At 33.8% G+C, this 26,833-nt stretch overlaps 2 protein-coding genes across 4 annotated transcripts; one reads left to right on the plus strand and one right to left on the minus strand.

Moving 5' to 3' along the window:
- Positions 1-751: 751 nt before the first annotated feature.
- LOC123886948 (polygalacturonase-like) lies at positions 752-4,254 on the minus strand. The gene is made up of 5 exons (XM_045936213.1): positions 3,802-4,254; positions 2,578-2,867; positions 2,085-2,313; positions 1,040-1,321; positions 752-949 (listed from the first exon to the last, which is right to left on the minus strand). Exons 1-5 carry the CDS (start codon positions 4,228-4,230, stop codon positions 752-754), a joined length of 1,428 nt encoding a protein of 475 aa, XP_045792169.1. The 5' UTR covers positions 4,231-4,254.
- A 2,426-nt stretch (positions 4,255-6,680) lies between these two features.
- LOC123882956 lies at positions 6,681-26,245 on the plus strand. Of its 3 annotated transcripts, XM_045931616.1 has the most exons (26): positions 6,681-6,981; positions 7,709-7,789; positions 8,697-8,834; positions 10,414-10,524; positions 10,620-10,670; positions 10,775-10,875; positions 11,411-11,504; positions 12,310-12,441; positions 12,583-12,843; positions 12,943-13,021; positions 13,370-13,461; positions 13,567-13,650; positions 15,292-15,366; positions 16,260-16,307; positions 16,991-17,086; positions 18,764-18,993; positions 19,233-22,735; positions 22,845-22,921; positions 23,038-23,118; positions 23,700-23,771; positions 23,852-23,957; positions 24,117-24,171; positions 24,300-24,428; positions 24,521-24,638; positions 25,236-25,318; positions 25,468-26,245. In XM_045931616.1, exons 1-26 carry the CDS (start codon positions 6,817-6,819, stop codon positions 25,886-25,888), a joined length of 6,483 nt encoding a protein of 2,160 aa, XP_045787572.1. In that variant the 5' UTR covers positions 6,681-6,816; the 3' UTR covers positions 25,889-26,245. The 3 variants fall into 3 exon arrangements, with proteins under 3 accessions (XP_045787572.1, XP_045787571.1, XP_045787573.1); XM_045931615.1 differs by having other exon boundaries at positions 6,703-6,981; positions 12,583-13,021; XM_045931617.1 differs by lacking the exons at positions 6,681-6,981; positions 7,709-7,789; positions 8,697-8,834; ... (3 more) ...; positions 11,411-11,504; positions 12,310-12,441 and having other exon boundaries at positions 12,683-12,843; positions 12,936-13,021.
- Positions 26,246-26,833: the final 588 nt, after the last annotated feature.

Raw genomic sequence — 26,833 nt, forward strand, 5'->3', positions numbered from 1 at the left:
AGTGTGACATAGCTTCAATCAATCATTTGTTGCATTTTTATTTTTCTTTTCAGTTTTTCTTGTGTTATTTGTTCATTGTTTCGTTTGTAAACGGCTCCATAGTCCGTCGAAGGTTAATCATATCACTCATGCCGATGTTCTTTAGTCACCATAGTTGGGAGTAATATGGTAATCAATGAGGGAATTTTTGTGGCCAAATTAGGAACGATATATGACTAACCTATAGAAATTCTCCCCGATTTCATTTTACCCCCGGAGGGTTTTTTGATGTACTTTTTCTGTTTAAATATTGTTGCAATGTAATTTTTGATTTTGGTTGTAATGAAAATCAATAAAGTTATTCATATAGCATGGCCCTTGCGCAAAGATGACATGCACAAATCGAGAAAATCAATAAAGCTAATCATATTCAAATGCTAATTTCCTGTTATTTTTCTATAAAAAAACGTGTTCGCTGGCTTGACTGCAAACTTACAAACCGATTCATTGTTTAGTCAGCGAGCACAGACTTGTTCGCTCTGTAACCTGCAGATTGCAGAAACTATGCCAATTTTGCGCGCACATCGTTAATAGATATAAAAAATAAAAAAATAGAAAATATCAAAATATCATTTCATATATATTGATCTGAGTCGTCATTTTACCTAGAGGGCGAACTGTCCCATAATTTGTTTGGATTGTATGTTGGAAACAAAATTTCCTTAAAATTATGGGGAGTGAAATTTGTTTTTTGCCATAGTTAGGTGGGAATTCATGTGTCTATTGTGTGACCTCGCCTGTTGCAATAAGTGCAGTAACAATCTTTCTTGCCATGTCCATTAAAAGACGATGCATGACCTTTGCCACGATCTTGTGATTTTCTTGAATCATAAGCAACATTAATCAAACTTGTTAGGAATTGAATGACCTGATCTTCAAGGCGAAATTCGCGAGCAGCACGCATAGATGTCTAATATATGGCTTGTTCAAAAAAAAAAAAATAGATGTCTAAAATAGATTACAATTACATGAATGAATATAAAATTAGGAAAATCAAAACCAAAAAAGTATGTTTACTTATACATGGTTGATTGTGCTTCACTCCACTAGTGGTGGGTTCACCAGGTTCAGGTTGAACTACACAATTGTTGGATTGAACTAATGCATTGTTATATAATGATAATGGTTCACCATGTTGGTTTTCATATGTAAGCATCACATCTTCTAAGCATATTCCAGTGCATGGATTTGTTGGACTGCAATCAAATTTAACTCCTACCTCTGTTGCTGAAGTTCCATGAATATTTTGGTACATAATGTTGCTAATTTTAATCCCTGAAGCCTGCTTGTTTGTATCAATAGAAAATTAAATAATAATTCAATTAGGTTAAACTTTAAATGATATATTTAAATAAATATATAAAAAGTTGTGTTATTTTATTAATGTCAACGGGGCAAAGAGTACTCTCTAGGTTTTTATTTCCACCACCTAAAATACACACACATGTTCCCTCATCCCAACGGATCCACACGGTTCGCACCACCCAAAATGCTTCTACGCCTGTCCCTATTTTTCACTATAAGGAGTTTTTCTTCTTGCCTTCATCCCAAAGTTGTTGGGTCACGAGGGTACAACGGGGATCATCCACATTGAGCTTAGAACAACCATACAAGTGAGTTGGACACCACACGTTTACCTAAAATCTTAAAGCATTACGGGACATGCCGCCTGACCACCTTTGTCGGGAAGACTTTCAAATTTCGATACAAAGAGCTGGTTCGTCTAACCATCGGCTCTGATATCATTGTTGGGTCACAAGGGGGCAGTGGGGTATGATTCAATTGGGCTCAGAACAATCATACAAGTGAGTTGGACATCACACTTTTACCCAAAACCATAAGGCATTAAGTTTATGAGTCATCTCACTTACAAAGTGTTCAACCTCCACTTTTTTAATCAACGTGAGCTCGCCACAGATTCCCACCTCCTAAATTGCCTTTAGCTCGATCTCCATAGATTTATGTACTAGTAGGGATCCTAGCTTACATATATACATAAATTGAAATCCTTAACTTGAATACAAAATTTCTTTTAAAATACTCACCTGATTGGGACAATCCTTTCGAGCAGGACAATAATTTTGGTCGATCAAAATAGGAGTTTGAACATTAACCATAGTAACATGTTGGAAAAGGATGTTTCTTGCAAATCCATTGCTAGGTTTCCCCCAAGACTTAATTCGTACACCATTGGTTGTTCCGATAAATTTCACTGTTTTAACTGTCACGTGTTCCACACCAAGCTCTTCAAATTCCTTCCCCAAACTTCCAACACTGCACCACAAAATATTGGACCAATGTTAAACAATAACACACACTACTAGAAAAAATTTAAAAAAAATTAAAAAAAATTGTTTCTAATTATTTGTTAATGCAAATTGAGATTTACTTTTGTCATCCTATTTATTTTTTCGCACACCCCACACCCATAAACACCCTATATTTATAACGTACGGACGATATTTTTCAAAAAATTCATTTTTATAACGTGCCAGAAATTGATAGAATGACAAAAATAAATCTCATACAAATTATTACCTAATTCCATGACCAGGACCACAAACAATGTCTTCTATCCATAAATTTGTTGTTCCAGGCCCTATTGAGATGCAATCATCACCTGTTGCTATATTGGAATTGAGAATGTTGACACTTGATGATAATTCAACATGAATACCATCTGTGTTTGGACTATCTCCTGCAGCTGATATCTTAACCTCTTGTATTTTGACATTATTGCATTTGTCTATCACTATGTGAAACATTTGACTATTCAATGAGGTTATCCCATTGATAACTATGTTGTTGGAATTTCTAAATCTTAAGTTCTGTAATTACATAAAAAAAAAAAAAATGACATCAAAATTAAGAGCTAAACTTTAAATTATACTAGTAATTTGGTAAATTTGTTTTCAAATAAGTACTAAACAAATGTTAGAAAAGTTATTGCCGCATACTTATATGAAAAAGAGGAAAATATATAATTAATACATCAAATCCAAGTCATTCCAATTAATTTTTTTTAGTATATTAGGTATCTCCGCACGCTTTTTGCACAGACTAATTCCCTTGAAGGTAACTAACATCCATTTCAGAGATAATTTCTTCCGACAAATGTTTTTCCGTACACACCGACCGTAGGATCAAATAGTTAAGGGGTCTAAATATTTACCACTTATGACAGTCATTCCAAAATATTAAGTCCAACTAAAGGTTACTAAAAGACAATTTTTTTTTTGGTATAAAAATATATAGACAAATTTTAAGAGGAATATAAGATACTATTACTAAATAAAATTCATATCTACTCAAAAAAAAAAAAAATTATACAACTTTCATGATTTAATCACTTTAAAAATAATTCTACCAAATAAATCAAAATTGATCTACCTTTTTTTTTACGCAAAAAAGATCTACCTAAATCTTGCTCAATTTTATAAAGAGTATCAAAACGAATACGCAAATATTATGGGTTTAGTTAAAATATTTAAATGGTTATTGGAACTTTAGAGTATCTTATTCTTAACAAAGATTGTATTACCAATATTGCTCTATTTTAAATCCATAAAATTCTAAATGAAAAACACAAGAAAATTAATTGACAATTTTATCGAATAACCAAACGATCAATATCAATTTGTTCATATGTTTCAATTAGAGTAAACTATTAGAGAGATCTCGAGTTTGAATTATAGTTAAAAGTCATTCTCTTAACAATCGGTGTGGATTAAGATTAAAAAGAAAAAAAAGAATGTAACATACCGTAGCACCCATTGGACAACTCTCACCAGATCTCTTACAATCCCACAAACTTGTGCCTTGACCATCAAGAAAACCATTACCAATAATTGAAACTCCATCAACATCTTCAAAAAGCAACCAACTCTCTTCTTTTCCAATAACATCATAATTAGAATTTGCTAATAATGTACCATCAATATTAACCGTGATATCATTGTTATTGCAACTACCCTTAAACACTACACTATCACTAACTAAGAACTTTCCTTTTGGCACATAAATTGTGGTTGGTGTTGTTGAGCTACATGCTCTAGCCCACGTAGTAAGGATTGCATTTGTTGAGTCAGTTTCCCCATTAGGGTTGGCCCCAAAATTTTCAATATTTAGAGTTTCACCAATAGCAATGGCCAATTTAGATGTGAAGATCATAAAGAGTGCTAAAACATGCATAAGTATAAAAGTGAGATTATTTGGCCTTAGTTGTGCCATTGAAAAGGGTGGGAAGGGTAGGAAAAAACCTTACCAAAAAAAGGGGTTTTGTAATCAAGTTAAAGAAAAAAATTAAGACACACACACACAAGGCCTTGATGAAGAAATTTGATTTGTAAAATTAAGAAAACATAAAATAAAAAGGTTTTGTGTATATGTGAAGAAAGATATAGTTTGTATTAGAATAGGTTAATATCTTTTATATTTAATATATATATTTTATGTAAATATTTTTTATACTGTCAATTTTTTTTTTAAAAAAATATTATATTCCATATAGATATCTTTTATATTTTACTTAGGAATTATGACGACACAATTATAGAAATAAGTTATTCAATTATTATAAAAAAATAAATAAATAAGTTTTGAAAACATGCATGTGTTAACTAATTAATCAAATTTTTTTTTTGACGCAACTAATTAATCAAATTGAAACACGAGGGAATAGATATTGGATTGGATGCAAGATTTATGGACTTAAAAAAATGAATATATATAAATATTTGGCGTGCTAACAAATTAATGCATGAAATTGAGTGACATGATGTACGTAGCTTAGAAATTGTTCCAATATTGATGTACTATTGAGCAGCATCCTCTATATCCAACATGGACAATTTTATGATGAAATTGCTTCACTCCAATAGTCATATTCATCAGGAAAATTCTCTTTATTCACACATGGAAGTGAAAAGATTGTAAAACATAATAAATTTATGATCTTACAAACGAATTATTAGGAAGGAGTTAGATTTCTACAGAGTGGTTGATGAATGTTCGAATCATGAAGGAAAGAAGAGCTTGCAAACGAATTTTAATATGAACCATGTTCCATCATAATCGGGTACTTAAAAATATTTAAAACGCTCAACACATTGTCGTTTTTAAGCGAGACATTCAGCGAGTTTGATGTGCTAAAAAAAAATAAGAGATTGGAACTTATTTCTAGGACTATTGGGGATTAGGGGCCGATTAAAAATTGAATTTTTTGTCTTCCACTGAATCATGAGACAATTTTTTGTCTTCTAACGAATTGTCTAAAATATCAAAATAACTTTTTGTCCATCAAACATGTACAAGACAAATTTTGTGCAATAATTTAAATGTTATTTGTCTTGTGTTTTGCTGTGTTGTTTTGTCAATTCCCTATGAACTGGGTGGACCGGAGTGGAAGAGGATGGGTACAGTTGCCGGATTCTTGTATCGTCTTCATTGCTACTCATGATGGATATCTCCTAGCATATGTATCATTTTGTCCAAAGTAGCGGGTAGAAATGTCCGACTTTACGCAAAAAAATTTCCAGAATTGTGGAGGAGAACATGGTAATTTCAAATTACAACTTAGTGAAGAAAACACATCCTTTTACGATGCGACATTTCTCCCAAGTACCTTAATGGGAGGAATGTGGAAACATGTCGGTAAGGATCAAGGTTTCATGGGAGGCATGTGGAAACTTTACCTTACGTGACCAATCTGGCTCAATGTTAAAATGGATGGTTATTTTGCTCGACCCAATCCGGAGTACCTTATGTGGTTCAGATTTTGGTTTTGGCAAAACCCAACACAATTCGGCCCATGTACACCCCTAGTTTTAAATTGTGTGTGATGGTGGATGCATTTGTAAATTGAGGAAAATAATTTTTTTTGGTACATATGGAGGAAAATAATTTAATTGTGGTGATTTAAGAATATGAGTGATAAACAATAAAGATAATTCATTCCCATATTCGAATAATATTAATAATGAATTGGTCTAAATAATAATGATTTTAAGCCTTTTAAACATGTTTGTAAAAAAAAAGTCTTTTAAATATGTTGTCAGAAGTTTGATCCACAACTAATTCTTATGGAAAAAATTGTAACGGTAAAAATTTGGTACTTATATAAACGATGTACTTATTATAACACGATAACAAAAAGAATAATAGCCGAATATAGTAGTAAATGAAAATGTTTACAAAAACAAAATTTGACATCAACATTATATACAAACTTCTATATTTTTTTTTTTACCTCTGTCTTCAATTACACCACCACACATATTCGGAAGTTATATTTTATTCAGTATCAGATAAAATATCTTTTTTTTTTATTATTTGATAAAGATACAATATCCTTTTTCTTATCTAAATAATACCGTAAAATTTAATTTTGGTCGAAAGTAAAAAAAGCAAAATTTGTATTCATAATTCTACATTTGTTATTTGATCAAAATTTTTTGAAATCAATTAAAAGCTTTACAAAAAAATAAAATGAAATACCACTAATAGTAGAAAATTGAAAAATTTGACAAAAAAAAAAGTATTTACTAAATAACAAAAATGAAAATGAAAATATTTGACCAAAAGAATAAAATAAAATTGAAATTTATGTATTTACTAAATAATCCTTGGTCGTGGGATCTACTATCTAGCCTAGTTTCGTTTCATTTCTAGTCTACAACTACTACTACTTGGTTGCGGAGGGGTGAGTAATATAAAAGGGACTGTGTAGTTTAGTTCATTCATTGATCAATTAACACTAACACGAAAAGAAGAACGAAAATGGAGGTTGAGTTAGAACCTCGCGTGAAACCGCTTCAATTCAAGGTCAAAGCTATGTCTAGAGAATCTCCGTCGCAAAAGGCTCTTAACGTTCTCGACTCCGACCTCCGTTCTCACTGGTCCACCGCTACTAATACTAAGGAATGGATTCTACTCCAACTCAATGTGAGTTTGTTCCTTTCTTCCTTTCGGTTATTTTTTTGAATTGTTGAAATTAGTTCTTAGGTTATTCAATTCGTGTTTGAGTGTTCGTGCTGAAATTTTGTTGATTAATTGCTTTTGATTTAACTTAATGGAGTTTCTGGATAAGTGATTTTAGGTTTTTTTGTAACTGTTGATGGATTGATGAAGTTGAGAACGATGAATTTAGTGTGGTATTAATATAGTATATGATATGATATTATGCTGAAATATTATAGTTAAGTACTTAAAATTTAAATTAATTGAGAGAGAGTATTCTGATTGGATCTTATGGAATGTATCATTTTCACTTTAATTATAGTGAGTTTGCAAGTGTGGATAGGGTGGTGAAGTTGAGAAGGTTGAATTTGATGTGATATGATATACTCCTTTTTAATAAATTATGATGATCAGATTTTAATAAATTGAGAGTATTTTGAATAGATTTTATAGAATATAACTTTTTTTTACTTGAATTATAGTTGATAGAGTGGTGAAGTTGAGAAGGTTGGATTTACTTTGATATGCTATTATGCTGAATTGAATTTTAATAAACTGATAGAGAACTATAGGTTTTTTGCAAGTGTCAACAACATAGTGTGGTGGAGTTGAAAGTAATTTATTGTACTGTGTAGGATTAATATGATTAATTAGTGATTGTTTATGTGTTTTTGCGTACTTGAGTTTAATTAGTGTTGTTTTCTTGTTGTAGGAGCCTTGCTTGTTGTCGCATATACGGATTTATAACAAGTCTGTGCTCGAATGGGAAATTGCAGTGGGCTTGCGGTACAAGGTTAGTGGCTGAAAGTTTGTTGAACTAATTATCATTGGCAATTGATACTCTTATTCTCACGTCTAGTTTCTAGATATATAAAGTTTCTGTTAAGTGTCTCAATCAACTGTCAACTATTTTTTGAACCCAATTTTTTGCCGCCCGTCAATTCTTTATAAAGTGGAGTTTTATGATTGATTATTGTTGAGCGAATGTTGTAACGTTATATATAATCAGACGATTCAATGTAGGGGGTACCACACAGAATGGTACAGTGTCAGAATGTCAGTATGTAACTCCTAATGCACAAGTTTTATTAAACTAATCTTTTTTGATGTGTCAATGTCACCCTTTTTTGACATCATATCTTCTACAAACAAAAATTGTGGTCTTGGCCGGTAATGGTGGATAGAATAAATGATTACAATTAAATTTTTGATGTTTCTATTATGGTTGAAACTTTGGTATGTGCAATCTTCTCAGTAAGTAATAAGTCTGATCATTGTTTTTTATGCGGGGTTTCTGAATACTTGTGGTATAGGCTCTTGTTGTTTTACTGACTCGTGATATTGTCAAAAGGATGCACGTTTGTTGAATTCTTTCTTGACAGACAGGCCATTTATGATGTTTAATGTAATTAAGTTATGCTTATTAAATAAAGAGTAGTAAATAATTGATTGTGAAAAATAATTACACTTGATGTGGATGCTATTTTATTATCTACACACTACACAGTGTTGAGTAATTTCTCTATAGTTTTTAATAAAGATTCGTTATAAATGTCAATTTGTGTTCCAGCAATTACTTTTTTTTGCGAATGATGCACTGTTGATTATATTTTCTTCCTTTTCAATTGGATATGGCCTGTTTGTGCTTTTAATTATTCATTCTATAATATTGTGGTGCATGGTTCTTATTTGCATGCCAGCCAGAGACATTTCAAAAAGTTCGCCCACGTTGTGAAGCACCCAGACGTGACATGATCTACCCTACAAATTACACTCCATGTCAATATGTGAGAATATCTTGTTTGCGTGGAAATCCCATCGCTATCTTCTTTGTTCAGGTATACTCTTATTTCTTTTTCATGTTTACTCTTCATCATTTGTTATTGTTCTGAAGTCAAATCCTATGGTTAATGTAAGGTTAGATTAGTTTAACTTATGTTAAAATCAAGTCTACTCTTCACATAATTGATTTTGAACAGCCAAAATATCATCCAAATGGAGTCTAGTATTGTTCTAATCCATTTTGGTCTCATTGAAAATTTTATTCTGGAGTGAAGCAAACAGACATAGTTGAGGAAAGTATCTAAAATGGAATCTCTCTAACTCTTACAAAAAGATCCTCCCAGAATCTAATGTGGGACCAATTTCCTAACTTCAGTGAATTCAATCGTGTAAAAGAGACATATTCTTGACAAATGGATTTTATGAGGCTTGAGTGAGATGGGGGTAATGGTCAGATTGTAACCCCACCACTCAGTCTGGTGTTAACCGTTAAAATATGCTTGATGCCATTGGGCAGAGAATTCTATGAGGAAGTGCCATAGCATTTTCCAAAAGAAGTAATATTTTGTAAACACCAAACTCACTTGACTAAAACCCACTTTTTTCTTGGTCTGGAATGAACTTCCTAGCTTGCTAAATTGATTTGCACTCCTTTTCTCGTGCGTACATTATCAATTAAAGTCTTGTTTAATTTTCAATTAATTTGGAAACTTTGAGTAGATTCTTGAAAGATACATGTAGTAATGTAGGAAGCTAGTAAGGCAAGTGTATTTATGGGTAAATGGCTCTTATCTTGTTATACTTTCTGTTCGCGCGAGTACTTTCTCTTTGTGAAACTTCTATTACTTTTTTACATAAAAATTCAATTTAAAAAAATGATAAAAAGAAGATAGTTGGGCTGAGAGAGACTCTACAACAAAGTGCCATCACATTTGAAGCAAATCAATGCTGCACTTTAAATTCCTTTGAATCAACGCACACCTAAAGTTCATTGATCATTTTATTGAAAATGCCTTGTACTATATCCTGCCTCACAACTAGAAACAGTGCACATGATAAAACTTCTCATGAAATTCGTATCGACAAAATTTTGGATTGTTTGCTCCTCCAAAGCACTTGAAATGAGTCTTCTGTTGTTCTGATCTTTTACAGCTCTTTTACATTGTTTAGTTTTATATGACAGCTCTGTTGTTCTACTCTGATACCTTTCTAGAGAAAAGGAATTTGCAACAGAATTTCATTCTAGAATATTCTGAAGAATGATTTGATTCCATTGATTGAAAAGAAATGATTACAGGTGTATATATAGGATTCTTATCCTTCACACTCTGGGTTAACATACACCCTTCTGCAACTAACTCCTAATCAGATAAGAATAAAAGAGCTGCCAGGTGGCACTGCTCTGAACAATGGATACACTGATATAACAGAATAGACTATTTATTTTTACTTAACTCTTACAGACTTTTATTTCTATGCTTTTGTTTTAGTTCTTTTTATCTATTCCAACTATTCCCTATCCTCCATTTTTTAGTTTTCTCTATTTATTTCTAATACAATTTCTTTCAACAAAAAAGGTGTTACAGATGCTTTCATTTGTTATTGCTGAAAGTTTATTACCATCTTCTCTTGCAGCTAATAGGAGTTTCTGTGGCTGGTCTTGAAGCTGAATTTCAACCAGTTGTTAATTATTTGCTACCACACATTCTATCTCATAAACAGGATCCTCATGATATGCATCTCCAGGTTGATTACATTTAGCTGTCATCAACGTGCTTATAATGTAATTTATTTCTTCTCATATTATTATTTGGGTTTCCTTTCTGATGTTTTGTTTGTAGTTGCTGCAAGACTTGACAAATCGGTTGCTAGTATTTCTCCCACAACTTGAGGTAAACAATAGTAGAATGTACTTTAGTTACTTTATTCATAATTCTACCTTTCTTTTTGGCTTTCCGTTTTTTTATTCCATTCAGCATTGTATATAAAACTGCAGACAGATCTTGCAAGCTTTCCAGATAATCCTGAATCTAACCTACGGTTTCTTGCCATGCTAGCGGGTCCTTATTATCCTATTCTTCATGTGGCGAATGCAAGGTTTGTTTGCTTTTTATATCCTCTTTATGATCCAATAATTTGTCACTGGTGGGAAGTTTTATTTTGTTTGGATTTACTTTGTTAATAATTCCTGATATTGGTTTGCTATTCTCGACTAATGATATGTATGTTTTTGAATAATGACATGTATGTTTATTACTTTTAGCAATGAAATATTCTGTTGTATACAAACATGAGATGAGTATAGGTTTGATTCGTGTTCTCTTTGTTTTTGTGAGTTTTAAACTTGATTTGTGGTCATTGTTTAGATGTGGAAAATATTGTACTTTCTTTCACTCCTCCGTAAACAAACATTGGAAGTATACATCATTGAAACAACTTAGAGTTTATCTTCAATTTCTCTTCTATTTTCCTTCTCTTTTATTTCTCTCTTTCGTATTTCTCTCTTCCACATTTTTTTCGCCATTCAAACAAACTGAAGCTCCTGAATTACAAATCCAATTAGTGTTTTGGTGTGCATTGAGTATTTTGCTATTCCTATTTGCTTTATTACAAACTATTTGTGTAATTACAGGACAACTTCAAAGCATCCAGGCAGTATCACTGACTCCGAAGTCTATAGAAGTAATCAACTGTCACCAGCCTTAACTGTTTCCTCTAACTTTGAGGTAGCTTCCACAGCCTTGTATTTCTCTGATAAACTATTTTATGTGTCTCACTATGGCATTTGAATGTTTGGTGTTCACATTGAATACTGAAATGCATTTACAGTCTGTATTAATTTTGCTTTTTTGACCTTTCAATTTCCAATTTTATTTTTCCTTGATAAGAAAATAAATTTAGTTAGAGAGGAGAAAGAAAGAAAATATTCGAGAAGGGGATGTGATATTCTCCTAAAGGAATCACCAAAAAACAAAGAAAGAAGGAACCCATCAAATTGGAGGAATGCTTACCATTCTCCCAATGCACCTGACAAATAAGCCTATTTGAAATAGCAACTTGCTAATCAGTAACCACCTTATATAAGTTAAGAATGCCACTTTATCCAACTGAAGTGGTGTGCATTTCTCTCCAACCACCAATTTGTTGCAAACACTGGACACTGACAGAGACCTCGCCCTATTGACAAAACCATAAAATGGCAGTTCCAAGGTCTGTGAAAATCTTATTTCACCAAAAGTATTGAAAACAACATCAAATTATTCATGTTAATCTTGTTGAGATTCCACAATCCACATCTACTAGAGATATGGCCAAAGTAGTCCTGATAAGGCTTGGGCAATCCTCGCATCTCGTGCCAATTTTTGTGATTGAATTAGGCCTAAAATTCCAAATTCTAAGATGCTATTAGAATCTATCCTTCCTACCATGTTTCTATTTGCTTTTTATTACTTAGCTTTTTCTGTATGTATTATTTTGTCTTTCTGCCTGTATGAATCACGTCTTCACTCAAATATTTTTCTTAAAATACAGCCAAGAAGATCACGAAGTGCATCATCTTTCAATTTGTCTGCATATCGTTCCATGGTTTTACGGCCAGATACAATTTTTATGTTGCTGAGAAAGGCTTACAAGGATTCTGATCTGGGCTCTGTTTGTCGGATGGTATTTATCTCTCTCTTTTTTAGCCTTTTAAATTTTAATTTACTCAGGAAATATCTATCTTATTTTTGTATCTGACAATCTGTGCTCAGCTCAGCCTCTTCTTGCTGATGGGTTTTACTTTGCACTTTTCCTTTACTCCAGGCATCTAGAATCATGCAGAAAATCATTGATCCTGACCCTGAGAAAGATGTATCATACCCTCAAAATGAACTTATTGCCCCTTTCGAGGAGAAATCAAAATCGGAACTTCCTAGTCCTTGCACTTTAGTAGATTACACAAACCTATTTGGCGAGGAGTTCAAAATGCAAGATGAGCACTGGGATTGTAGCTATCTTAATGTACTAGATATTGGGGCAGTGGAAGAAGGGATCTTACATGTTCTTTATTCCTGTGCAGCTCAGGTTCATTACAATCAAATGTTATATAATTCCCTTGTGTCAATTTTATTTTCAAAATTTGCAGTCTTTTATGTACATTGTTTAACAATCTGCAGTTTACAGCCTGTTCTTTGCAGCAAGATGGCTGAGAGAATTTCGGAATTTTGGGCTGCGCTGCCGCTTGTACAAGCTCTGCTGCCAGGTTGAGTTTTACTACTAAGTTGCTCCTGGGTTTAGCAACAGGGTCTCAGCATAATGAAGCCACTTTGTGTATCATTATGAAATACTGAGATTTTTGTAATTGAATTGTCCATCCCAACTCTTATTAAGAAAATGATAGTTGTTAGTTCCATTCATTTGGTATCTTGTTCAAACAATGTAGTTCTTACTCAGGGAATTTTATTATTTTCCTATAAATTTTTATTTTACATGAAGGAACAAATATCAGGATCTTCTTTTTTGATCCATAAAATTGCATTGCTGCTATTATTTCTTTTATTAAAACCACATTATTTGATGTTTGGTTTTTTCTCTGTTGGACTTTTGATAGCTTTACGCCCATTGTTGAGCAATTCTTTTGATGTTGTGGATGACTCGTTTTCTCAGTGGAATCAACCTATTGTACAACAGGCCTTATCTCAGGTTAAATTTAAAATGCTTTCATAGACAAATCTGACTGGAAGTTTATAACGTGTTCCTTTTGGTGTCATCAAACATGATTTTCCTGCTTATGTTTCATGTGTGCAGATTGTTGCTACTGCAACATCAGCTACCTATCGCTCCCTTCTTCACGCTTGTGCTGGTTATCTATCTTCGTATTCACCATCTCACGTTAGTCAACCATCTACTTCATTTTATACTGGAATGTTAACTTATTTCTTGTATGTTGTGTTAAGCTTGATTAGTAATCTGCATAATTGTATATTGTCTTGTCAGTAGGTAACTATGTTGCGACTTGCGATAAGTAATATGTTCTAAAGGGGGTGAAAAATAGGAAAATTGAAGGAAAATGAAATGATAGTTTATAACATTGCCATATTTAGTCCGCTGACTCGGATCAACTTCATAAAGTTCAAATCAGAATTTGAGAGCTGACCATTATTGCATTTACTTGTCCATATATGGCTCCACTGGCTCTGTTTATTCTGCAGGCTCTGAATTTGTTCTGAATTGCTTAGTAGCATCAGTATGCAATATGCTCAATGCTTCTGCTCCATTTCGAGCTGTTTGAAATAGCGAAAACTTTAGTAAGAAACAAGGATATACAGATAAACATGATACAAGTAGATAATTTCAAACAGCTCAAAATGGAGCAGAAGCATCAAACATATTGCAAACTGATACTGCTAAGCAATCCACAGCAGATTCAGAGCCTGCAGAATAGAGCCAGTGGAGTCAGATATGGACAAGTAAATGGAATAATGGTTAGGTCTCAAATTCTGATTTGAACTTTATGAAGCCAATCCGAGTCAGCAGACTAAATATGTCAATGTTATAAACTATCATTTCACTTTCGTTCTATTTTTGACCCCCTTTAAACCATGTCAGTTATTGCAAGCTGCAACGTAGTTACCTACTGGCGCTTAAGGTCGGTTTTATTACAATTATGCATTTGTTTAGAGGTTGGAAAATTTCTATAGATAAAGGAAGAAAATCATTACGATGATAGATATAATTCACATCCTTTTATGCATATGTTTTCAAAATTTGTTTTTTTTTTTGAACGGCAAATATATTAATAACCAAGTCTTTGCATAAGACGAACAAAGACCGCTAAAATTCTCAAAATTTGTTCTACACCATATTGAACCATTCACCTAATCTTAACCCAAATCAGAACAATGCTAGAATATGAAGCATGGGTTTTTCACAAATACCACACTAGATTAGCCAGTGAACCTGCACATTGTGTTTATTCTGAGTTTTTCTTTCTTTTCTTTGGATAAAAATAATTTATATATTGATTATTGCAAGGCCCACTTTACAAATAATAGGCTTACCTAGGAGAGAGCTTTAGGCTTGCAAATTGTTTTTTCAAGATGTAAAAGAAGGAAACCCACTTGGGTTGGTCTGGTGGTATTGACTTGGGATCTGGGACTGGGAGTATGCTCCTCCTTAAGGTCTCAGGTTCGATTCTCTCTGGTGCCAATTTGAGTGAGATAATTTAGCTTATTCAAAAAAAGATGTAGAAGAAGGCTATTCAATGTACGATCTAGAAATTCAAAAATAATATGTATAGAATAAAACTCTAGAAGGGTCATGGAATCAACTCATTTTATTTGAATTAGAAGACACACAAATGGAGTAAATGAGACCCGAAAGGTAATGTAAATAGAATAAATTGATATCAATGATACTGCATATAATGTTGAGGGGAAATGGTTGCTAAAAGTATCACTCTGAATTTTTTTGGTTCTACATAAAATAATTTATCTTGGGTTTGCAGCTGATTTGGCTATAAAATTTTTGTAGGCTAGGGCTGCTTGTGTGCTGATTGATTTATGTTCTGGTGTACTAGCACCATGGATTACTCAAGTGATTGCAAAGGTATGCTAGAAACAGATTCCACATATTTTTTTGGATATTTCATAGATGTTTCAGCCCTGATGATTTTTGTGTATTATTACGTTTTTGTCAAGGTTATCACCATCACCATATTATAATACCAAAACCTGGTTCAGTGTTTGCTCTTTCTGAATCGTGTTTAAGTTTCTTGCATGTTTTATTTGGTGCTTATTTAGAATAAGTTACTCGTCATTCATATATTTTCTGCTGGTTTTTCCTTGTGAAATACATTGTTCAGCCTCATGCTGAATGTTAGGTGTGCTATTGATCATTGGACATATTTTGGTAACTGTTTTAATGGTTTTGTGAGAAGGGTAACTTATGATGGTGACATGAAAACTAAGATACTATATGGTTTTGGTAGGACTGTAGGATTGCAATGCTCATTTTATCAGAATGGTTTCTTTTTAGCTTAGCAGCTGGTAATGGATAAGATTATATAAGATTATATGTTGGGTTTCCATTTGGGTTTGAAGCATACATGCTGGGGCCCAAAGTATTATCCCATATTCTGCAAGTTCCTTTTGCTTAATGCTCTTCGTCTTTTTTTTTTCCTTTCTAATTAATACTCTTCGTCTTTTTTTTTTCCTTTCTAATTAATACTCTTCGTCTTAAGGGTTTGTTTTTCTCTAACTAAATATATATTAAAATTAATAAGACGAAGTTACTGGACTGCTAGTTGAGTTTTGCTTCTTTCTTAAGTACATGCAAATATAAATTTTGCTTTTAACAACTGGCTACTTATATGTTTACATGAAGTTCTTTTAAATCTAAATTGACTTAGAAAGCAGGTTGGCATGAATAAACTTGTGTATAGTCATCAGTTATTATTCAAACATTGTCTGATTCCTCATCTACGAGTTTATTTTGAATAGGTTGATCTTGCTCTGGAACTTTTGGAGGATCTTTTGGGCATAATCCAGGTTAGTTTGTTTCTCATGCTCATATTTTGTATTGAACAAGAGCGAAAAGAGAGAAATGGTGAATCCATGTGTTAAGCTCCATGACATAGAGAAAATTATATAGATGAAAAGTAAATAAATACAAATATAACTAGTATTTTAAGTACCTTAAATACATGACTTAGTATGTTTGCAATGAACCTAGATGCTATTCACATGCTTCCTATCACCCTCTCAAGTTGGAGTATATTGGTCATTTGAATGGGCAGAGTGGTGATGTCTCTAGATAAAAAAAATTCTCTAATGAAATGAAAATTTATCCCCGCACCTAAGGCGTTGTCCAATGTAGCTTGACAACTCCTTGAATCAATGTTCGTGAGTACTTGCCACTTTATATCACAAGGGCATTAGAATAAATTGGGTAGGGAGCATAAGAATATCACAATTGTTCTTGTTACTATACTTACATGATCGTGGTTAGCTTATATACACTACATTTAGACACTATTTATGCTCTACATATTTGAACATATTGCTCGTGTATTGACAGTATGTAACTTTCAGACATTGATCTTTGTGGACTACACACTTCCCTTGCGTTGTGTGTTTGTTGAATGATCTGTTTGTTCAAATTTTTTCCTAGTTGCTTTTTTTTTTTAACAGACCTAGTTGCTTATTATTCTTGATTCTGCCATGTCTATCAGGATGCTCACAATTCGCTCATTCGTGCTCGTGCTGCCTTGAAGTATATTGTGCTAGCTCTTTCTGGGCATGTGGATGACATATTGGGAAAATATAAGGTACTTAACTTACTCCACGAGTATAATAATTACTGCTTTTTCTCTTCCTTTTCTATGTAATATTGATGTGTTGTTTTCAAAATTAGAGTTTCCGGGGGGTACTGTTAGATAACCCATATGTTAGTTACTGTTAAGAGTCTCACATTGGATGAGATAAGGCATGAAAATGTGTTTATAAGTGGGATCAGTCTTGCACTGGAGGAGAGGATGAAAAAATTGATGAAAGAAAGGATTTGTCACTGTTGATGGCCAAATTTAAACTTTCCACTTGCAAATATCTTTGTTTTCCGGCCAAATCTGCTTGTAGTGTAGGGCTTATTATGTTTTGTGTGGCATGGCAGCTGCTTGTGTGCGTTTTCTGCATTTGCTACCACTCATGTTTTCAAGCTAAATTTAGAGAGTAAAAGACAACTTTTGGGCCCTTGAGGCCCACTACAGAATAAATATTACTTAAATTAAAGAGCACTATCAAACAAGTTGGGCTTTAGACCACTTATTCTTTTAGAATAAATAGTAGTAGTAATAAACCAATAATAAAATAGCATAATAAGAATCTGAAAAAAAATATAATTTTTACAAAAAAAATAATAGCAAAATTTATAATCAAGTCAAAGACAACATAATTAAATCTCATTAAATGAACATTCAGTGTGTGTGTGTGGTGTCTATATATATATATTGTAATATAGCATAAAATATTTAGATATATTTGGTACTCACTCCGGTCCTTTTTATAAGGAACACTTTGAGAAAAAAAAAATGGTCCTTTTTATAAGAAACTTTGACCAATTTTCAAATGTTTTAAATGTTTAATTTCACTTATGCCCTTATTTATTATGAGAGAATATTAAAAATAAGTAAGTTGGTTGAATTAAGAGTAATTAAATAAGGGTATACATGGAATACATTTAAATTTATAAGAGTATTAAATGAAAATAACTAGGTAAAATGTGTTTTCTTGGTCTGTGTAATTTTTTCAAAGTATTCCTTATAAAAAGGAACGGAGGGAGTATTAAGTATAATTATTTAATATATACACACGCACACACAAGTTACAGTTAGGTCTGGAAAACAATTAAAAAAAGATTGGTCGTGATTTAGGCTGGATTTTACCCTTCTTAAAAGAGAATCGTGGACTTAACAGAGGAGTACTGCTACGTCCAGAGAGCCTCTTCTAAGATTGTGTAAGTAGTTATACTTTTTTTTGTGTTTTCTTATACTTTTTGGAGAGAGTAGATGAGTTTCTTCATGATATTTTAGTTTAATTCTTTGTTCTACAGTTCTAATTACATAATCAATTTTGTTGAAGAATCTAGAAAGATCCATCTGGTTTGTATAACTCTTTTGGGGATATTTCTGGAATATCCCAATTATCTAATTATTGATTAATATCTTCAAAACAAATTTCTTCTTTAAAGACTTTGTTTGAGAAAGTTTGAGATTGGTGTTCAGTGAGTGAAGATTGAGATGACTCAATAAAGATGCGGGGATAAAGAACATAGCATGAATACAATAATAATTCAAATAACAGCCATTCTGCTACACACTATCCCGCTGTCCAAGTTTAAGGAGATCAATTGATTGAGATCTTCATTTGTGCAAGGAGATCAATTTCTTTTCCAAACACACAAAGAAGTCAGTCAAATAATTTAGATTCTTTGTATTGTGCCTTCACAGGAAGTTAAACACAGAATCCTCTTTCTTGTGGAGATGCTGGAGCCTTTTCTTGATCCTGCTATTGCTGTATCAAAAAGCAAAATAGCTTTCGGAGATCTATCTTCTTCATTTCCAGAGCAGCAAGAGCACAATTGCATGATTTCTCTAAATATCATTCGGGCTGCAGTACAAAAGCCAGCTGTTCTGCCTTCTTTGGAATCAGAATGGAGAAATGGGTCGGTGGCTCCTAGGTAATGCATGGTGTCATGTGTCTGAGGCAAATTATTTATTCTTTGGGATCACTTTGCAGTTTATTCTTTCATTTATATATTTAATGAAGTACTTGATATATGTTGTTGATCTTTCACTTTCTAACTAGTTTGGGAATGAATCATAATTTAGTTAAACATTCGATGCCAAAACAAAATGCATTTGGACAGATACTAGTTAAATTTATTTCGTTGTTTTACACTTTTACTTTTGTCTGTAGTGTGCTTCTCTCGATACTGGAACCACACATGTTACTGCCGCCTGATGTTGATCTTTGCAAATCTGTTTTAAGACCAACTGAACATGAAACTGCATCTGTGTCACCTCTTTCCTCTGGGGTTAATGGTGGAAGTTCTTTTTCCAAGTTCAATGGTCATGATGAGTCTGATGGCAAAATGGAGGTACCAGAAACAGCAGGAAGATCTGATTTTATTGAAGACCGTAATCTACTTTTTGCTCCACCAGAGTTGCAGGGCATTTCATTGAGAAACAGTTCTTATGTTCCTAACCATAATAGCTCTGTTTCTAACGCTGGGGATATGAGAATGGAATCGAAACATGTGATTGATAAACATTCCACCCATCGTTTTCTTTCTAATGTTGTCATAGATTCCGGCCTTGGTTTTGAATACTTCAACCTGCAGGCAGATTACTTTCAACTTATAAACTATCAAGATTGTGAGCTTCGTGCTTCTGAGTTTAGACGCTTGGCTTTAGATTTGCATTCTCAGAATGACGTCACTGTTGAAGCCCATGATGCCGCAATTGATGCTTTTCTGTTGGCAGCAGAATGTCATGTAAACCCTTATTTTATGTTGACTATTGGAGCCTCTTCAAAACTTACAGACCTTTTGAACACAAAGGAAGGTAAAACTGTGCACTCTCATACTAATGTGAATGCAAAAGGGGCTTTTGGAAAAAATAAACCTAACCTAGAAACAATAGCACATTTAGAGAGAAAAAGAGATAAACTTGTTTTTCACATTCTGCTTGAGGCTGCAGAGTTGGATAGGAAGTATCATTTAAGAGTATCTGATGGTGAAGGTGGTCCTTATTGTGCTGAAGGTTTTGATGAACAGGTTATCAAGATTTCTTCTCATGATGAGCAACATGCAGATGCTTTAACCTTAGTTCGACAAAATCAAGCTCTACTCTGTAACTTTTTGATCCAACGTTTGCAGAGAGACCAAATTTCAATGCATGAAATTCTCCTGCAAAGCCTTGTGTATTTTTTGCATACTGGCACTAAACTATTTTGCCCTCCAGAAAGTGTGATTGATATCATTTTAAAATATGCTGAAGACTTGAACAAGATGCTGGCATCTTTTCATCATGAGCCGAAGGAAGGTAATTTGAATTTGGCACAAGAAAGAACAAACGGGGTAGAGCGACGTTGGTTACTTTTACAACAATTGGTTATTGCTTCAAGTAATGGAGGTGAAGAGGAAAATTTTGGAACTAGCATCCAAAATAGTTATCTCGGTGGAAACTTAATTCCCCCTTCAGCATGGATGCAGAGAATTTCTCATTTTTCTTGTTCTGTGTACCCTTTGGTTCGATTTCTGGGGTGGATGGCAGTATCTCGTAATGCCAAACAATATATGAAAGACCAAAGTTTTCTTGCATCTGATCTGTCTCAGCTGACATATTTACTTTCCATTTTTGCTGATGATCTTGCTGTTGTTGATAATGTGATCGATAAAAAGTATGAAGAGGTTAAAATTGAAGATTCACGGGTTGAACATAGTTCCTCAACAAAGAAAGAATTTGAGCGAGGTAACCAATATCATGAAGAACAATCTTTTTCTGCAGTCTACCCTGAACTCTGGAAGTTCATTCCAAATATGAAAGGGAAATTTGAATCATTTGGAGAAGCCATTTTAGAGGCTGTTGGTTTGCAGCTAAGATCTGTATCTTCCACTCTTGTGCCTGATGTTTTGTGTTGGCTTTCTGAACTGTGTTCATGGCCATTTTCTTTCACTTCTTCAATTGGCAGTGATAATTTGAAAGGTTATAATGCGAAGAATGCCAGAACAATAATCCTTTATATACTTGAAGCTATTATAGCTGAGCACATGGAAGCCATGGTTCCTGAGACACCTAAATTGGTGCATGTGCTTGTGTCACTTTCAAGTTCTTCATACTGTGATGTGCCATTTCTTGAATCTGTGTTGCGTTTCTTGAAGCCAATTATTTCTTATTCTTTGTCCAAGGTCTCTCGTGATGAAAGGTTATTGGAAGGTGATTCCTGTCTGAACTTCGAGGAATTATGCTTTAATGTTCTTCTCAGTAAAATCAAACAGAAGAATGATATCAAACTTCCTGAAGATAAAGAGTACAATGTAGCACTGGGTATTTTTATTTTGGCTTCAATTTTCCCTGACTTATCTATTCAATATAGAAGGGACTTTTTGCAGTCTTTATTAAGTTTGGTGAACTTTGCTGATTCAGAGCCAACAACTTCTCTCTATGATTATATCAGTGCATTTCAATGTGTTATGGATAATTGCAAACTACTATTAGTTAATGCATTAACAGCATTTGGTGTTATTCCTCTTCGGTTGCCCCCTTTTCCTGGTGTGAGTGTTGGTGGGCTTTCTGATGATAACTTAACAAATCCCTGGTTTCTTAGCGATATTTGTCACCATTCATTTGAGAATGATGTGCATAATGTAGAACATAACAATTCTGCAGCTGATGATGATCATTGTCATTTACCTTCTGAAGATTTAGAAGGGTTTTCTAAAGACATAGAGGTTCTCATATCTGAGCTTACTCCAGCTATTGAGCGCTGTTGGAATCTCCATCATCAGATAAGCAGAAAACTGACAATATCATCAGCAGAGTGTTTTGTCTTCTCAAAATGTTTGACATCAATTTCTCAAAAATTTCATAAATGTGAAGATGATGATCAAGATTCTTCACTGACCAAATCATCTGACCTGTTGTCTCTTCATTGGAGAATTGGTGTTCAAGGCCTCTCTGAACTGATCACCGTCCTCCAAGAAAGCAGTTGCTGGGAAGTTTCTTGTTTGATGCTCGATTGTCTACTTGGAATACCCTATAGCTTTTCCCTGGATAATGTGGTAGGCATTATATGTTCGGCCATAAAGAAAGTTGCCTGCAATGCACCGAAAATCTCATGGCGTTTGCGGAGTGATAAATGGCTGTCTTATTTAACTGCCAGAGGCATCTATAACAGTCGAGAAAGTGAGATTCCTCTCACAGATCTATTTTGTACATTCCTGGGACATGCAGAACCTGAACAACGTATCATAGCAGTTAAACATCTGGGAAGACTTCTTGGCCAGTGTATGAATGGTGAAAGAGAACTGATAAATTCTAGAATTTGCACAGACTTTGTTCCAAATAAGTTAGTTTTATCTATTCCCGATTATGTATTATCTCAGCTGGTTTCAAATACTTGGGATGAGGTTGTTGTGCTGGCATCATCTGATACAACATTACAAATAAGGGTTCATGCAATGGCTCTTCTTTCAAATTATATACCATTTGCCGAGCGCCATCATATACAATCTCTTCTTGTGGCAGCTGATAGCATTTGTTGTTTGCATAATGCACAACCTTCACATGATGGTTCTATCCTTCAACTTTCATTAGCACTTATTGCTTATGCCTGTCTTTGCTCACCACCCGAAGATATTTCTTTGATCCCTCAAAATGTATGGGAAAATGTTGAAACTCTAGCATCAACAAAATATGGTATACATCTTCATCCTTGTCACATCTGTATGAAATGGGCATATTATAATTTTGGATTGTGTTCTGCATGCTTTTAACTTTAAAAATTTGGTTTCTGTTTCTTTTCTAGATGGCAAGCTTGGAGACCTCGAGAAGAGGACTTGTCAAGTTCTATGTAGATTGAAAGACGGAGATGAGACCAAAGAGGTATCTTTTAAAATGAAACTAGTCTCACTCGTACCAATTAAGATAAAGTACATATTAGTATTTTTTTGCTGTTCTATCTTGTCCCATAACAAATTCCTAAATTATGCTTTTGTAAGGCCCTGAAAGAAGTACTTCATTCAAATTCTTCAAAGCAGTATGATCCAGATTTTGCTAGCACACGTGAATCTGTGCTCCAGGTAATATACTTAAAACTATCACATCATCATTTCAAATTTGTGGAAATCCAAATTTTGTTTGCGTTGAAGTCCGGTGTTTTATACATGCACCATATTTGTGATCTAATAGCTCTATTTTGTGTCTGATGCCAACATCAGGTCACGTGAACTTATGTTGGTGTATGGCTTCGGATTAATTTATTGACTTGCAATCTTTGAGCCCTACCTAAGAATGTAGACTCCCAAGTGAATAGACACACTTCTTTTCATTGTGTTGATTATGATATGTTTTTGCCTGCTTGTATTTGCAGTTCGTATGCTTGCTAAAGTTCAACAAAATTGATATCACTTGTCTTCTTTACTTTAATTAGAAAGTTTCACATTTTATAAATTGCCAATATTTGTTGGAACTTCAGTTACTGTAAGCTTTGGCTAATCATGAATGTGTCTATTGTCATGAACAAGATTAATTTGGTTCATTTCATATATCATCCCGTGAAACATTACTAGTTTTCACTTGTCATACATTTTGCTTGGTCTTCATTGTCAAATTTTCTTTGACATTTGATTTCATCTTTTTTAACATCATTGATTTGCATTAGGTCCTTGGCAACTTAAAGGCGGTTCACTCATACTTTGATGTATTCTCTACAAAAACTAACCAAGATGATATGGTATGCGAGGTCATTAACCCTAACAATTTATTGTTTTAAAATCTAATCAGATTAGTTACACATATTTGAATATTTTCTAGGAGCTAGAGGAGGCTGAGTTGGAACTAGACATTATACAGAAGGAACGTGCATTACCAGGACAAGTGGAGGATTCCAAAGATCGGAATCAAATTACAAGTTTACCCTGTAAGTTCTTTCTGCTCGCAAACTAAGTGTTTTATAACTAAGGCAAAAGTTTTCACACAGATTTTTGGGGTCATATGGAATCGTTTTACAACTCTTTAGCTCGTGAGAATCCCCCACCACTCTTCCACTTTACCTATTTTATAAAATTTGAACTTACAGTCAGCGGAAAGGATGTTTCAAGGCTTCAGCAGATCAGAGAGTGCATTCGTACCCTGTAAGTGATTTTAAATTTCCCCGTTTCCACCTGGAAGAGAATGCTAATTGTTTCCTTCATATACTTAGATAATTTGTAAGTCTGTACGTGTGAAGTGATTGAAAACTTGTTTATTGTGTTGTTATCAGAGAAAAGTCCAAACTTAAAGAAGATATCCTAGCCCGTAGGCAAAAGAAACTACTTATAAGACATGACCGTCAAAAATATTTGGAAGAAGCAGCTTTACGGGAAGCAGAAATTCTGCAAGAACTTGATAGGTATTAGCTCCTTGTTGAGGGTTTTGCTGCTTGTTTCATGTTGTATTTATTTTTTGTACTGGCAAACTGAGCATTGTCCAAAAAATAAATAGGGAGAGAGTGACTGAAATGGAGAAAGAGATGGAAAGACAAAAGTTATTAGAAATAGAGCGTGCTAAAACAAGGGAACTGCGTCACAATCTTGATATTGAGAAAGAGAGACAAACACAGGTATCACACTCCTTTAAATATATTTTAAAATTGTTTGTATGAAGTGACAGCGGTGAGTTCTTATTGGTTGTTAGTGCAAAATAAATTTACATTGACATTGCACGTCTCTTTAACTCAATAGAGAATAGAAAGAATGGTCTACTTAACTATTAGGTTTAACTCAATAAATTTACATTGACAGTGCTGCCATGGCTTGACCTATTAGGTTTTTATATTGGGTCTAACTCAACCTTACAAAATCGGTGAGGGGTGCCACTCTTTATAAATTATATTATAAACTATAGTCAGGTCTTATATTTAATCTATATGTGCGCTTGGGTTTTCCAATTGACAAATAATGCTAAAGAGGATATGACATTCCTGCAATGACACTTTTAATTATGTATTCCATACTCTCTGACCTCTGCTACATCCAGGAGGTTTCTTTATGATATATATTTATTTCTACCTTCTTTCATCAAAGTGCGTAGCCAAAGTAGAAAATGCATCATCTTTAAGTAGATAATGTAGTTACACTATTTTTTTCCCTTAAAAGCTTTGAGAAATAGTCTTTCTGTTTCACGGCTTTTGAAATGATACCTCTTCATTTATATGCAGAGGGAACTTCAGCGTGAAATAGAGCAAGCAGAATCAGGAATTCGGCCATCTCGGCGTGACTTTCCTTCCTCCACTCACAATAGGTAAGCTTTCATTCTTTTATAAATTTATTAAGAAAAGTTATCCTTGCTCTAGATGTTCGGGTTACAATTTTTTTTTTCTTTCAAATTCTCTTGGAAATGATTGATTTTATTTTTGTTTTACACGGTTTTGTGGGTTTCTTATCATGTAGTCGACCTAGGGATAGATTTCGGGAAAGAGATAATGGGAGATCTGGTAATGAAGGGAGTGCTAGAGTTGGCCCTGGAAGCTTACAGTCTGAAATCCCGTCAACCAATTCATCAATGGCAGCCTCACCAACTATAGTTCTTTCTGGCTCACGGACATTTTCAGGCCAGATGCCAACTATCTTACAGTCACGTGACCGACAGGATGATGGTGGCAGCATATATGAAGAGAATATTGATGGAAGCAAGGATTCGGGTGATACCGGCAGCATTGGAGATCCAGAATTGGCATCAGCATTTGATGGCCAGTCAGGTGGGTATGGGTCCCAAAGACATAGTTCAAGGGGAAGCAAGTCAAGGCAACAACTAGGTGAACGTAGAGACAGAGAAAACAGGCGTGAAGGGAAATGGGAAAGGAAACATTGATAGCTAGTCAGCATAGATCTTATGCACTTCAATTAGATCGTCTTCGTTGTATATACATGTATGTATACAGGCACCAAGACTGTAGCTGTATTTGCCCAGGCAAAACAAAATACCTTCAGTTAGGAATGTACTTGTGAGCTTGGAAAACTCTGCAGAACCATGGAGAACTTGGCTCGTTGGGTCTGCTACTGTTGAACAGTGTTGTACAATATCTTATGGATGGCTAGACTATATGCTAACTAATTTATGTACAATATTGTGGATGGTTGTTCAATCGATGATTCTCATGGCTGCATAAATGGATGAAATGGCAGCCTTTCAGCTATAATATTAATAACTTTGATTTAATTCTTTGAATCACTAATCTTTCTCTTTGTAATCATTTGAAATTTGATCTTGAGACGGCTTTGTTTGGTGGGCATATGATAAGGAACATATCACTATGGCACTAGCAGATGTTGACCACGCCCTACAATTTTAGCATCCCAGACACATCAAGAAGTATAAACAATTCTGAAGTATGATAGCTCTTCTACATACCATTGTTGATACTTGGGCAGTTAGAACCGTGCTGCTGGTATTCATAAGCGAATAGTTTTATCATGAGTGTGATCTATGTCCTATAATCTCATTATTTTGTCTATCTTGTTTATTATGTTCTATACACCAAACAAATGAATGCATGATGGAACAAGAGTTTATCAAATTAGCATAAAAAAAAATTAAACAGATTAAAAGTAAAAAAAAAAAGATTTACAACAGTAAAAACAGACAAATGACATTGCATATTCCACACTTTTTGTTCTAAATAACTTCGGTACATGCAGATTTTGAAATCCAGTCAAAAGGCAATGCAATGTATAAAGGTGTCTCATGAACCCAACTCACATCAATAATGAAACAAAGATAATAAGCATGTGACAGTAAAAGCTATTATGAGAAGTA

The sequence above is a fragment of the Trifolium pratense genome, linkage group LG5, assembly GCF_020283565.1.
Source record: "Trifolium pratense cultivar HEN17-A07 linkage group LG5, ARS_RC_1.1, whole genome shotgun sequence".
NCBI lineage: Eukaryota > Viridiplantae > Streptophyta > Magnoliopsida > Fabales > Fabaceae > Trifolium > Trifolium pratense.